Source organism: Camelus dromedarius, chromosome 1, assembly GCF_036321535.1.
Source record: "Camelus dromedarius isolate mCamDro1 chromosome 1, mCamDro1.pat, whole genome shotgun sequence".
Lineage (NCBI taxonomy): Eukaryota > Metazoa > Chordata > Mammalia > Artiodactyla > Camelidae > Camelus > Camelus dromedarius.
Genome location: NC_087436.1, coordinates 38,804,034 through 38,819,523, shown reverse-complemented (window position 1 = coordinate 38,819,523; position 15,490 = coordinate 38,804,034). Strand labels below are relative to the sequence as shown.

Here is a 15,490-nt window from a genome sequence, read left to right as displayed (position 1 = left end):
AAGGCACTCATACTTGCTTTATTCCAAGTTCCTGGGGGATTTAACAGTTCAGTCCATTTTCACATGATTGGCATATAAAACCCCACATTTCCTGTTCTAATCTTAATATAACTTGCAATGCCATGAAACAAGTATATCAGCAATAGGAAACATCATCCCATTTTTCTGAGAATGACGTCTTCCCCTATTCCTGAAGCAGACATTTTTTTTTACTAACCTTCCCTGAGACAGGAATTTTTGCTTGTTCACTGATTTATCCCAAGCATTTATGTCTAAAGCAGTGGAGTGTTCAATAAATATTTCTGATGAGTGAACGAATACAACCTACAATCTAAATAAACCACATATTCAAAAAAGAAAAATCAGAAACCAAGAAGTGAGAGACTCTAAAAGAATACACATTATCAACTTGATATCTGTCTAATAATTTTCAACATGCCATTCTTAAAACTTCTGTTGAAATAGGATTATAATTACAAAATACATTATTGTCAATATTTAACAAATGTTTGTTGACATTTAGCAATATAAAATTATTTCAAAATTCTTTCATCATTCCAATTTTTATCTTTTTTCACACATTTTATTCTTTAAATTTACTCTTGAAAGAAAGAAGTTTCTAAGAATACATGTTTTTCTTTAATAAGTGCCAAGAGTAGAGGTCAATGAAAAGGCTTTACCTATCACTTTATTCTTCTTTCCATTTTTTATAGGTGTACAAAGCAAACTTCTAATGCACTGCTGGTTTACATTTCCGGTGTTTTCATTCTGAACAAAAACAAAAACAAAATGGCTAAATATTATGAAAAGATTGATGTGCCCATTAGACGCTATCTATATAAACTACACTGGACATCTGAAGCCACTGATATATTCATCTTTTAGTAGCTAGAGATAATATCAGAGTGCAGAAAATGTATAAATTATAATGAAGTTCATATAAATGTAATATAAAGCAATCAGTCTTTATACTATTAAAAATAATAAATATCCTATATGAATTTTTTCCATTTTAAACATTCCAAGTAGCTTATAGTAATACTAAGCAAAGTGTTTATTCAGTTTCTACTATCCCCGTGCAGTAGATGTCTCAAATAACAAGAGTGGCAGGAGCCAAAAGCATTACTCCGCATAGGATACTACGAGTTACAAATTTATCCTTTAGTCCTACCACTGTTTCTAGTGCCCGTATTGCTAAAAGTTCTAAAAACATTTCCTAGATATGCAAACAACAAAATCAAAGCAGCTACCTCAAAGTGCAATACTTTTAAGTAAGATGCGAGAAAATACTAGAATTCAAAGTTTCCAATGTCTGAGAAACTGATTTGTGTAGCTTTCTTGATGAGGAAAACAGATACTCATTTTTCCACAGAGCTGTTCACTGTGGTGCATCACCGATTACGTACATTAAGCCAAATGGAACTTAATTTTTGAGAATAAATTCAAGAACTCTAGCAATACTATCTAAAGTTTGTCATTGACATTAAGTGGGTAATAGTTAAGGTACCTCAAAATTAGCTTATGATAATTCATTCACACATGTTAAAAAAAAAAACTGATAAAAGTACAGAGAAAAATACTCAACTACAGCTGACCACCTCTCAACAGATGTTAGGAGATGTTTTATTCTTCCTTGAATCAGGGAAAGCAGAGATCACTCCCAGAGAGCCAATTCTGGGGCCTGTCCTTCGGTGAAGAGTCACAGGTGTAAGTGCAGATCTGATAGGGAAACAGCTTTCAAGCTCCACGTCTAAAGTTGGGTTACTTACAGTCCAGGGAAATCTTTTGTCCTTACTGACATCTGGGATATTAAGTGGTTCCATAGTATTTTTGACATACTGAGCATACATGTAATTGATTCTATTTGCATCACGTTCTCTGTGGAAATAACAGAGATGAGTTCTTGGCTGTGCAGTGAAAAAACGCATGCAAAGTAGAATTAAATAAATGATTATAAGAGAAACATACCAGTCTTAAATTATAGAGTAAAGTGTATATCTTCATTGGAAAATGCCGCTTAAAACATACTTGATGATTTACAATTTTGGTAGTTACTATAATTGAAATGTTTTGGAGAAAATAAAGACCCATAATTTTTCCAGTTACCTGAAACGAGTTTTAAAATGTCCTAAGGAATCATTACCACTGTTAACGGGCATGTTGTAATTTGTGCCACTTAATGTAAAATCATATGAATTTTTCCCCTACATCTTATTTTCTCATCAGATTATAGAATGACTAATGTTTAGTGCCTAGTTTACTTCCTTAGTTATTTAGTTAATCTATCCATCTCAATAAAACAATCTTTGACACATTTCAGACCAAGAAGAAAACCAAGCAGGCCTAGAAGAATTTTATTAACCTCCTCTCTCTTCTTTTTTCTGCTTCGAAATCTTTTATGACACTTTTTAAAATAAAAAATTACTTGAACTTTCAATATTTTCCCAGTTTTTTTCCAGTTTCTCGCTTAAGGAGTTGAACATAAAAGATTACCCTGATGTCAGAGGGTTCATAAGTACAGTGCCAGTGCTGGAGTTGGGAAAACAGAACATCTCTTTTCATAAGGAAATGTCACATGTTCCCTGGTGATAGGGGTGAATCTGGCAAACAGGGTCAGGTTATGGAAATTTACTCCTGCCGGAAAGATGTGCCTATGTGAACTGTGTAATACCACTAACTGAAGAAATAGGAAAGCCTAATGGTGTGAGCCATTTCAAAATAAAACATGTGCCTTAGGAGAAATGTCCATTTGTTCTGAGCTCTCAAAGTTTCTGTCCTTCTGCCCAAACCGATTCTAGGACAGTGGATTCAAATGGTGTTCTTTAGCACTAGCGACTCCACAAAGATTCCTGAAGTCTTCAGCCTCATTCCTGGCCAGGATATTTCAGTCTTTCCTTTCTTTGCTGTACACTCTTGGTTAAGTGTAATTCAGTCAAATTAGGTACTGACTGTATGTCCAATATTACATGTAAGTGAAAAAGAATGAAAGGGAAATGACAATAGTAATACAGGAATAGATGACTTCAGATTGAACATCTACTGATTTCAGGGTCTACACTCTTATACACCATATCCACCATTTTTTAAAGTGCTAAAAACCTTTTGGCTATTTTTAAAAATAGGTGTTACTGTATTTAACTACATTTTCCAATATAATTATAGTTAACAAGTATTAGCAAGTATATATATTCCAAGAAAGTAAGCTTAAAGAATTAATTCTATGTATTTGTCCTTTTATGATAAAATGTGCATTAAAAATTAACATGAAGTTAACTAACATGGAGTTACAGCACTAAAATATCTTTCTTAAAATTAAGAGCTAATTAATAAACTGTACGACATCAAACTCATTTCTTCCTTCTAATTGGGTGGCTCTTTGAGTCAAAGCATATAAACCCTAAAACCTCCCACCATGTGGAAATGAGTTTCCCTTCTAAAATTCTCAGGCGACCCAAAACTTGACAGCTTTCTGTGCTTTATACCACTGATGATATGATTCTCATAATTATATGTAATGTTCACCCTAATGTTTGTTTAGTTTTATACTTAACATTTCAAAACTGTCTTCAACAAATTAATTTATAATAGATAATTAGTGGGTTGGCTAGAAAAACACCAAATAGCCATGATTTTCAACTGATACATAACTGCCTACAGAAAATGATTTGCTTACTGCTAACATCATCAAATTGCCTAGCATTTCATCTCATGGAGACTGTTGGGATTGACAAAGTATTTAATGAGAACTGGAGAGGCCTAAATTCTATTAATAAATAATTTTAGAAATGTAATGAAGAATCTGCTGGTCAAGTGTCAATGTCAGTTAGTAGTTTTTCAAAATGCTGAAGTTACTAAGCACCATTTTAATTCACCGTTTTCACAAAATTAAGCTTGATATCTAATTTTTATTAAAATAAAAACATATTTACATTACTAAGAGGTCTTTTATTGCATCATTAGAATAAAGGCTAACTATTAGATGATGTAAGGCATTAATGCTGAATAATTTTCATTGCTGTAAAATTGGTTTATAAATCAGTTAAAATGATCCATGTAAATTAGTTTCATTTAAGGTAACCACACTGACCTATTTATCCTTTATGAAAAATATCTTTATACTAAGACTGTCTTGGAATGATTTTTAAAAGTAGGAAGAGATCTTCTATTTTACCTACAGTGAGGGAACATGATATTCATCAGAAACAAATCAAATATATAGCTTAGACTTACATATAGTTAAGACCACACTTAAAAAAATATTCACCAGTAGAGGTCACTATTATACCAAGTGACTAGGTTTGCGCAGCTGTCACTTAGAAAAATTAGAGGAATTGTCAGAATTTTAACGAAAATCAAAATGCAAATACATAAAATATAGCTACACAAGCATATACTGCTATACAAATATTCAAAGGTAAATGTAATAATTCATCATTTTGTACATTTAATATACATTATCATACTGATTTTCCTCCTATAGTGTGGATACATGTAAATTCATAAATATACATGTATATATGTATTTTTTAATAAATACAGCAATTCATTATTTATGCAAGCCGAAAAGTAAAGTAATCAAATATTTACATGTTTAGAAGCTTTCTAACATGTTCTTTATAAAAAGCAACAAAAATGTTATGGCATCATAAAATCAAACTAATATATATTAGCTATATATATTAATGCTCCTCCTAAGAAAAAGTCTTCAAAACTGCCATAGGCAGCATAGCCCAATACCAGCACTTAAGAGAGATAACAGGACATATTCAAAAAGGATTCAATACAAACTAAAACAACATCAAATATGCCAGAAAATGCATACACAGAGGCATGGAAATGCAATATAAACTTCAGTTCACGACCAGCAATGCTAAAAAGGAAACAAAGGTTGGCTATTCTGTTGTAACTATGTGAGCCAGAAACTCCAGGGTAGCAGAAGAATCTCTGGGTAGAGATACCACGGTTTATCCACCTTGACTACACATCCTACACCCAAGTAGGCAGTCAAGTCAGCAACCAAGGAGTACCTTCTGAGTCAAATAAAATCCCCACCTGCTCCCAAGTTACATTCACTCTTTTGCTAATTCCTAAAAGTCTTTTAATAGAAGAAAAGGCCTTTCATGTATCATATTGTTAAATAACAGTCTTGAAATAATGAGTCATGATTTAAATACAGTCACTTAACAAGCTAACAACTTCAAGTCACTATAGTCAACAGTTTCTGAGTCTTGATGGGGAACATGTAAGGGGACAAGAAATGCTACAAGAGATAAGAGAAGAAGAAGAAAGGAAAAGGTACAGAGGACAGAAGACAGTTTCTGCAGACCTCACACTGATCCATGGGTCGGTCTTAATTAAGAGGGTCAGAGCAAAACCACGCTGTGCACTGAACTATTTTCTTCTTCTCCTTCTCCTCCTTCTTCTTCTTTTTTTTTTTTTTTTTTTTTTTTGGAATTGCAAGGTTTCTATTCATGAACTGCTTGTATAAATATCACTAGATGAACACTATCTATTCCCAGTCCTTACTCTTCTCTGCAACACTTAACACTTTTGGCTGCTTCTTTCTTTTCTCAAACTTGGCCAGTCATGTATCAGTTTATGTGACAGTGAATTTATACAACTTTCCTGCTATTTCTCTGACCCCTCTTTCACCCTTGCCAGTGATCATTCTCTAAAGATTTCCTTTGTCCTCTGCTCATCTTCTTTTGCAATCTGTCAGTAATTACTCACTTATAATTTTGTTGAAGTATTTTATTCTTGCAGCTGCAAACTCAGTTCTGCTTTATATGATCTGCAGAGATGATTTCATTTTACTTTGTTTCCAACTTTTTACTACAAACATTTTCTTCCAATTTTTTATAGTGAACGTTTTGAAATACACAAGAAAGCTGAAAGTAAAATGAATATCCTACTGCTAGATTCAACAATTTTTAATATTTGCCACATTAGCTATATCTACATATATATGTGTGAATACATTTATTTGTTTAAATATATTAAATTTAGATATTTATTTATTTTTGGCTGAAACATTTTAAACTAAGGTGCAGACATCCTAACACTTCATCCTTAAATACACCAGCATGCATCTCCTAGAAATAAGAACAGTCTTCTACTAATCATGGTTATCTTCCTAATTCCAAAGAAAAGGTAACAATAATTCCCCACCAACATCTATATCCAGTTCATATTCAAATTTCCAGTTGTCCTCAGAAATGTCTTTGATAGCTATTTGTTTCAACCAAGATCTAATCAAGGTTCATATACTGCATTTGGCTATTATGTCCAAAAACAGTTCCACCCTCCATCTTATTCAATGACATTGACTTTTTGAAGAGACCTGGCCAGTTATCTTACAGAATGTTCTATAGTTTAGATTTGCACAGAGGTTAATTTTAAAGCACCACCACTAAGGAGCTTGGTTACTGAGGACAGTACTGTGACACCATTCAGTACATGAAATAATTTTCTGATAGGTCAAGGGTAGTGTAAAAAACCTAGAACTTTAATATCAAATAGTAAAGTTAAGGTTCTGTTTCTATGAGCATATGAGGCTTTTAGATGAAACATCAATAATTGAGGGTAAAATTAATTGACACAAATTATTTTGGGGGTGAAATAATTTGAAAGAAATGAATAATGAATAGTATAATAAAATAGCATTACATCCAAGAATTCCTGATGCTTTACCCTGGCAGACTTATATTCCTTAGATTATCCTATCACTTCAGCAAACAACACCAGTATTTTGCTAAGGGTGCAAAGGGAAATATGAGAAAGAACATTTACTCTAAATCCTTTCCAAAATTCTTCAGAAAGCACACATAAAATTGGGGCAGTAACATCTATAGCTTCAATATATTAATACTTGCTACTGTTTCTGAGTACCAATTAACAACAAAAAATGAACACAATTTTCAAAATTACAGAAAACATGAAAAAGAAATGAACTACAATAGAGAACTGATCTGACTCCAGCCATAGGTACATGTACTGGTGTGACTGAGATCACAGGCTCCCTTCCAGTGTTAGTTAAATCCCCATGGCTGATTCCAGATCAGAACAGACTCACAGAAAAAATGTGTTTGAAGCCTATCAAATTTCCAGTGAGGTTCCAGTATGTAATATGCACAAATGTAACTGAAATATAGTACTTGTGGGCCTTAAATGAGCCAGTTCACAAAACACGCTGTACTCAGGCCTATACTAATCATGACACCATTCACTGTAAGAAAGCATTCTCCTACAGGTCAACTGCAGTGGAAAAAACCCTGGAACTGTAACATCAAATAGTAAAGTACTTTCACAAATGGAATTATTTGTGGGAGGAAAAAAGCAGCTGACCCTTCCATGTCTTAAATGAAAAAGGCCAGGAAGTAACTGTTTAGCCATTATTATATACTTGTGATAAAGACAGATTAACAGTAAATCTTCTTACCTTGGTAAAGTATCTGACGATTTTTCTAATTCCTCACGTTCCATGTGAAACACACTAGAAAAAGAATCCTGAAAACAGACCAACAACACAGACTGAAAAATAAGTTTGAGAAGGTAGTGAAAACTATCCAGATACAGACAGACAAATCTGTGCGACTGACTGAAGACACCACTGTTCGTGACATTTTTTTAACTTTTTCTCAAACAAACCGAGTGCTTTAGGACATCCTCACGTCTACTTCCCGTTACTAAGAACCATGCTCCTGCTGTTTCTCATACTAACTTGCAAAAATGCTTATTTGAATACTATTTGTTTTTGCTTTGCTACCAACTGTTAATGAATATATTAGCTTCAAATTTTCTCTATATTTATTCAAAATCCTCAAGTTTTAGCTTTCATGCATACATTGATTGCTGTTTTTTTTAAAGACATATAATTCAGGAATACTTTATGAAACCCTGAAATTATGAAGATTTTAGTAACATTGAGAAGTACTTTTGAAGTTAGATTAAAAAGCAGAATACATAGTTGCACCCATGCTGTATTTACAACTAAATAAACTGGAAGGAAACACAGAAATAAAACAATGACATTAGTTTAATTAGGGGGTTGAAGGACGTACATTTTTTTTTCTTGCTCACATTTGGATTTTTGCTCATGTTGTTGAAATATTTTTAATAAAAAGTAATTATAATATAAATGAACACCAAGTCACTTAACTGTTACACTCCACAAATTAATTTGTTAAAAAGTAAGCAAAATATATTAAAGGGCATATTGCTGAGCTATACCTCAAAGCACCACTGACACCAGTCAGTTGCTGCCTTGATAGGTGTTAACTGGTCATTCAGCATGAGCTGAATGTTAATTAAAGTGATATTTAAACTGTCTAAAAATAGGAGTACCCTTGTGTATAACTTTCAAAAATTCAATGCTGAAGAGCAGGTCACAGAGCAAAAATGATAAATTGACATACTGCATTAACGAATTCTGACCTGAACTTTAAAAGGATGGCTGTGATCTTCTAATTATCTCTTTGGGAAAGGAGTTTATAACTGATTGAAAATATGAAATAATATCTTTGAGAATACCAATTATCTTATATATAGCACAGTGAATTCTCATTTGATTTCTTATTAATGAGAATTACACACAAACAGAGAATGATTCAGATAATGTTGAATCATAGAGGCTCACTATTTAAAACAATTTAAAAATTTTAAAATATAAGTATTAAATATCTTTTATTATTCTACTTCCCCCCAAATCATCAATTCAGATATCATGTATGGATTGTAACTAGCCTACATAATTGAAAACCCCATTCTCTTTCCTAACCCACCAATGAAGAGCCTATTCTCAAGGTCTAAAGGAAAAAAAAAACAACTACATCAAAAAGAAATATCCCCAAAACAGTGGTTCATTGGTTGAGAAGGAAAAGAAACTACATAAAGGAAAACCGCTTTAGGCTAAGAGTCCTGATTCTAACAGCAAAATCAGTTGGCTGTCCAGAAGTAACCAGCACTCTGTGAGAACACTCCATCTTTCCTCACACATCTTATTTCTTTACATTACAAATCAATGGCTTGAACTCTACCAATTAGAACAGTTTAGTGGCTTTCCTCTGTGGGTAATGAACTTAGGACTTACAGCCATCTTTAGTAACACTGCCTCCATTGGGCCATGCCTTTTGTTTTCTATACGATCTCTTGTAAAAAGAAATTTCTATACCCAACCTATTCAGAATGGGGGGGGGGGGGGTCCTACCTGTTCATAGCAAGAGGGCACCACTATTTCTAACCATAAAAGGTCTGCACACCATAATGACAATGTACTTCTTCATCAAGGCAGGGCAGCCGTTGACAAAGGCAGCACACTGACATTCCCATGGTAGCTACTTAGTGGAGGGCTCCAAGGTGAAAGGGTGCACTGAAGGCATCCTCCAACCTCACCTCTACCCCTTTTCCACCAGAACAGATCATACTCTGGTTGACTTTACATAAACAACCATATTCAGCTGGGTTTGGGAAAGAGTTCTGAGGTCAATGTGAGGTTTAAAAACAGTGCTTTAAGGAATATAAATGTCTGCCTTTCTAAAAATAAAAAAGTCATACTCTGTACTCACGGAGCAATCTTCATCCACTATGAAAATGGTGCATTTCTGCACCTGCATGAAAGAGATAATAGTGGCAGCTATTTTCTTTAGAATTACTTCTAATGATTGCTGTTCTTCAAAAATTAAGCTAGCAAGGTCAAGCAGCACCTAGACAAAAAAAATAAGAACTTATTATTTAGCAATTGCTTGCAATTATTAAAGCAATACGATGATTTATATGTTGTTTTATAAGTTGTTTCTATATAATCTAACAAGTTACAACCAAGCTTTCTTTCAAGTGTTAAATATCTAAGTCTCTGCTTACCAACAAAGCTTCCCTGTTGATGGTTAGTATAATTAGTATAGTGGTTATGATCACCGACTCTGAAGCCAGAGCCAACAGTTTTTAATTCTAGCTTCCCCTCCTGCCAGCTTTGTGATTTAAAGCAAGTTTCTTAAAAATGCAGATAATAATAGCTCCCAAATCATGAGGCTGTTGTGAGGACGAAATAAGTTAACATTTATAGAGCATTTTGAGCAGGATCGAATACAGAAAACACACTACTGTTTTTGTTGATCCAAACTTCTGAGATCAATATTTATCAACACTGCCAATATTTTCACAGAGCACAATAAACATTGTCCAAAATAAACAAAGTTTTAAGAGTTCCTTTTGTGTTTTTCCTGGTAATTTCTCATTCCTTTAATTCCATAGAATTTCATCTAATCTCACAAAATATTTGTGCAATGACAGGGGAGAAAGGGTATAGAAAATTTACTGGAGGTGATACTATCCTAGCTCAGTTCAAATCATTCAGGTGAAGTGGAGAAGGAAAATATCTCAGTCAAAAAGAACTGGATTGAGAGAAAGCAGTCAACTGCAAGTTTCAATCAAGTTTTATGAGGATATAGAGTGTAAAGAGGAGAACTGGGGAGATGAGGTTGCAGAGTTAAGCAGAGAAAGAACCTCAAAAGCCCTATACGTCTTCTGAAGTGGTCTGGACTGTGATGGAGGGCAGGAAACAAGTGACAAGACCACAGGTGTGTTTGTAACAATGAAGACTGGATTATGGGTGGCAGGAATGGAGCAGCGAGAAGTTAGGAAGATACTGCAGCTGAAGGCAATAGAAGGTCCCCGGTCATATTAACACAAGTTCTAAAAAGAAATTAGAGGGGTGTGGGAGATGAATTATCAAAGAAATATAGAAAAAGATTACATAAAACTGAATGGCTTAAGTCTCCAGACTGAAAGGAATGACCAGGTAACATCATGATGAATGAAAAAAAGAATCATATTGTGAAATTCAGTTATAAGAGCTAAAAAAAATTGTCTTTAATTCTGAAAAAAATCCAAAAAGCTTAGTGACAAAAAAAAAAAAAAAGAAGTGCCAAGAATCAGAACAATATGGAGGCGAGTAGAAGACAAAGTACCACCTTTAAATCCTTAGGAACTAAATTTTCAATTTAGTATTTTATACCCAGAAAAATTGGCAGGATGTTACAATAGATATTTTCACATATGCAAGGCTTTTCAGATAGCTTACCTCACCAATACCGGTCTCGAGTAGTTAACTGAGAATGTGCTATAACAGAACAATGGAGTAACTGAGAAAGAAGGAGTGTTGGGATCCAGGGGATAACCAGTGGAGTCTCTCTAAGAAAGCAGTAAAGGAAAGTTCTATGATGACCCCTGTGCAGCAGGCACGGGGAGAAACTGTTTCACTTGAAAGAAGAGAGAGAACTTCAACTTGGAGAGCTCCATGAAAAAGAAAAACTCAACAGAATGCCTAAATAATGGAGAGTTTGGGGGGTTGGGACCAACATGAGGCTACACTAGAGCAAAGAGTTCAAAGAAAAAAGATAAAATTTCAGAAACATCAAGAAAAACTAAGTTCTATAACAAAAGTAATATGAACAACATTTACATAGGCATGGTATTTATAAACACTTTATTTTAAACTGTAATTTTAGAACTAACCTAGACAAAGCTTAAGAAAAGTTAATTGTGGCTGTAGAATACAGTTCTTCCATTTACAATGGGGTTACATCCTGATAAATCCATCGTTAAGTTGAAAATACTGAAAGTCAAAAATCCATTTCATGCACCTAACCTACTGAACATCATGGCTTAGCCTAGCCTACCTTAAACATGCTCAGAACACTTACACTAGCCTACAGGTGGGCAAAATCATCTAACACAAAGCCTATTTTATAACAAATAATATCTCATGTAATTTACTGAATACTGTACTGAAAGCGAAAAATAGAATGGCTGTGTGGGTACAGAACGGTTGTTAAGTGTATCGTATGTTCACCCTCATGATCGCATGGCTAACTGGAGCTGCACTACTGCTACCGTCCAGCATCGCGAGAAAGCCTCTTACCAGGAAAAGATCAATATTCAAAATTCGAAGAATGGTTTCCACTGAATGTGTATAGCTTTTCCATAACCATAAAGTAGAAAAAAATTCTAAGTTGAGCCGTTCGTTGTAAGTTGAGGATTGTTTGTATATATGTTATCAATGTGGGCAAAATAAAAGACAAAGTCCAGATGGAAAAAGTAGAGGTAAGGAGTTGTAGTTGGGAAGGAGACATAAGGGATGCAAAAGCAAGATCCTCATCTTACAAAGCTTGGAATCTAGAGATTCATCCATATCCATCATCCATATGAGGATGATGTCTCTAATTGTCAGAGTAAGAAGTAAAACCCTGAATTTAATGCTACAAATGCAACCCATCCAGTAACTTAAAACAGTGACATAGCAATATTGATAGGATAAGGGTAATGGCAAGTAAAGGATGGTATAAGTAAAATAAATCCTCATCTGCTAAGTTAATGAATACTGTCTAATAGTGATAAAGCAACAGTGCATGGGAATTAGGAAATCCAAAAAATAACTGTTAGAAGAAACAGCTAAACTATTTAAAAACTGAATCTGAACCATTTGGATTTTTAATGAAACACATATATTACTTGGATAATAATTTAACCATTAAAAAAAAAAAAAGAATTTCTCTACTCTCTCTTTAGTAATCGGACTTGCCTGATTTCTCTTGTTCTCCAGCAGTGAAGTCTCGTAGAGTTGAGCATTATGAAGAACAATACCACAAAATGCCAAATAAGCAGCAAAGTCCTAGAAAACAGGTAAGACCACAGCCAAGTAAGAACTGTCTATAAAACTGTCTTGTTATATTGCCTGAAACACAAACAACATCCAAAAATATTTACAGTTTAAATAAATATTAGAAAACCAAACAGTGCAGATGTTTATTCTGCAAAAAATTAGGAACTGATGCAAAGCAAGTGTTAGCTACACGGCACAACTACTAGATAACAAGTGTTAACACACAGTCTCCTAACGTCATACATTATAAGTTAACAAGGAGAAAGAGGGATCTCTTTATATCATTTGAAGTTGAAATTCACTCTATGCAAAATTCGGTGTAGTCTCTGAATTATATTAAGACTAGATTTAAGCTAAGACTATAAAAATAGCTCGTAACTTATTACTGGGGCAAACTGAAAGCTCACATACTTGTTAGGAGGATACTGGCAATAACAGTCCCATCCAAAGCTGCAAATATTGGTTTAAAATATGTCTTTTTAAATATAGATCTATCACCCTCATTATACCATACTAAGGTGATGTACTCACAATTATACTAATTATTGATCAACATAAATCTTTACATGGCATATTTTATTCACAATCATGAATTTATTTTGCCATCAGATGATACAGCCTAAGAATGCAAATCTTTCAAGCAGGGTTTACATTAATGGACTATAAACGAATAACAGAATAAGCAGCCAATCTAAAACCATGTTCCCCACCAAATATTCTCAGCTGTCATTAACAGAATAGGAGACTAGATGTCTATTACACTGATTTTAAAAGGTACTTGCTATGTTTTGAAGCAGTTAAGACATGGGGACCAACACCAGTGCCAATACAGCCTACAGCACAGAGACAGAAATAACTCTGTCTCGTTGGAATGTCTTCCAAAAGCTCCTACTAATTTTCAGGGCAGACATAAATAGCAATGGGCTTGAATAGGAAGAATTCAGTGGACTCCATGATATACATATAATTACATATTCAAGACGAGAAATAATAAAACCTACTGACAGAATGAAGTTACAAGCAGGTTTAAGGGCTTCTGTCTTTAAATGGAAAGCATGTCGATGTGGTGCAAGGAATGCACTCCTTCAGAGTTGGATAGAAAGAGTAATAAAATAATGCTGACTGCCGCTCTTTCTGCAGCTAAATTCACATCATCCAGGCTGAACTCACACCTTGGCGCCCCACCGTCTGTGTGCAAAGCTTATAAAACATTCTGAAATTTGTTTCACCAGGAGGCAATTCCAACTTTTAGTTGACCTGGAGTGCTGAACTTGGAGCAGTACTTTAGGGGTTTTTTACTTAATGTTGAATTTCTTTATTGCAGTAATGAAAGGTAAATGAGAGAGTTAAAACACCATGTCACCCTCTGGACAGCCCCAACATGCACACAGCCCTGGGGGAGGCTTAGTGGTGCAGTGAGGAGGGAGTTGAGGGGGTTCTGTTGACTGAAGACTGAGGGTACCCCAAAGTCACGTCAGCACTGACTTGCCAGAGGAAAAAGACACTTTTGTACATTTCAGATCGTTGTAAACCGTAATGTTTTTGTGATCAGCAATTTCAGCAATAGCTAACTTGAATAGCTAACTTTGTTATATATAGATAGATAGATAGATATAGCAATAGCTAACTTTGAGATCTATGCACTCTAAAGAGAAAAGACCTTCTTAAATTGAGATCACACCAGACGCAAGTTTTGGTACCTTTTCATCTTTTTCAGTGAATGTCCCACCATTTCCCGATTTCTTGTTGATGGCCTGGGCTACACCAACAACCTGGTAGAACAGAAAATTGGTAATTTTGTTGACTGAAATTACTGGAATAAGTTCACCAAAGTGTATTTACAGAAGAATTTCTACATGAGCTTTAAAATAACAATAAGCTACAAAATCAAACAAACCACTCAGCATTTTAACCAGTTCCGTATCATTTTGTACATTCTTCTTTCCTATTAAGAGTTCAAATGTTTCTAACTTCTTGGGTCTCAAACTTTGGGTATTTGGGATTCTGGGATTTCACGCTGAACTGTGGAAGAAACTACTGGCAATCACTTTTTATGTGAATATATTTCATGGTTTTTGAATAGAAAATAAACACTAAATTTATATCACATTTCAAATAAAATATATGATAAAATGAACATTTTATATTAGTTTTAAATATAATATTCCAAATGGGCTAAATGCTCTTTTACAAAAAATGAAACAAGACCAATGGCCAATCACAGAATTTAAAATGCAGGAGGACCAATTAGGTTAAAAATAATTCCTAATGTAGGGATGTTGTCCAACTTCTTTTGAAATTTCTGCCCTTGAAAATTATCTAACCTTCAACAGACTTATTTTTGGGGAAAGAAAAATCAAAACAGGAGTTAACAGACTGAGCCTTATTTCAAATCAGAAAGTGTTTGAAAGACAAACTGAATCTTAAGAAGACTGAGCTAAACTTTGGAAGTATGTCTTAAGTTTCCACAAAACATTTAGCAAGACTTTTAAGAACCTTCTCATCTTTCTCCTTAAAAGTGTATTTTACTTACCATTTAGCTCCAACTTTGAGTTATTACCTTAGTCTTATAAAGACCTTTAACCCTACTTTTGCTTCCTCTTTACTGCTTATAAATTCTATTCTTTCCTTCCTTCTGCAATTTAGTATCAGTGGAAAAACATATTATTCTCCAAATGGTTATACTTTAGAAATATAAAGCCCTTGGTTTTGTGTGGATGGTTCATCCTTTTTTTTCTCAGCTCACTCTAGTTCCTCAGCTTTAAGAAATGGATATAAAATTCCCCTCCCAGATAGCAGAGCAAAGAAGGGGAAACACATTCTTGTCTGATG

General features: G+C 34.2%; 1 protein-coding gene across 4 annotated transcripts in view; it reads right to left on the bottom strand.

The window, feature by feature from the left end:
- PDE5A (phosphodiesterase 5A) overlaps positions 1–15,490 on the bottom strand; it is a 123,644-nt gene that overhangs the window by 59,902 nt on the left and 48,252 nt on the right. For all 4 annotated transcript variants that reach the window (XM_064477434.1, XM_064477467.1, XM_010985531.3 and 1 more), the window contains exons 4-9: positions 14,359–14,430; positions 12,578–12,667; positions 9,564–9,701; positions 7,439–7,506; positions 1,770–1,878; positions 681–768 (exon numbers count right to left, since the gene is read on the bottom strand). In XM_064477434.1, the coding sequence (XP_064333504.1) occupies positions 681–768; positions 1,770–1,878; positions 7,439–7,506; positions 9,564–9,701; positions 12,578–12,667; positions 14,359–14,430 (565 nt within the window). The remainder of the gene's footprint in view (positions 1–680; positions 769–1,769; positions 1,879–7,438; positions 7,507–9,563; positions 9,702–12,577; positions 12,668–14,358; positions 14,431–15,490) is intronic.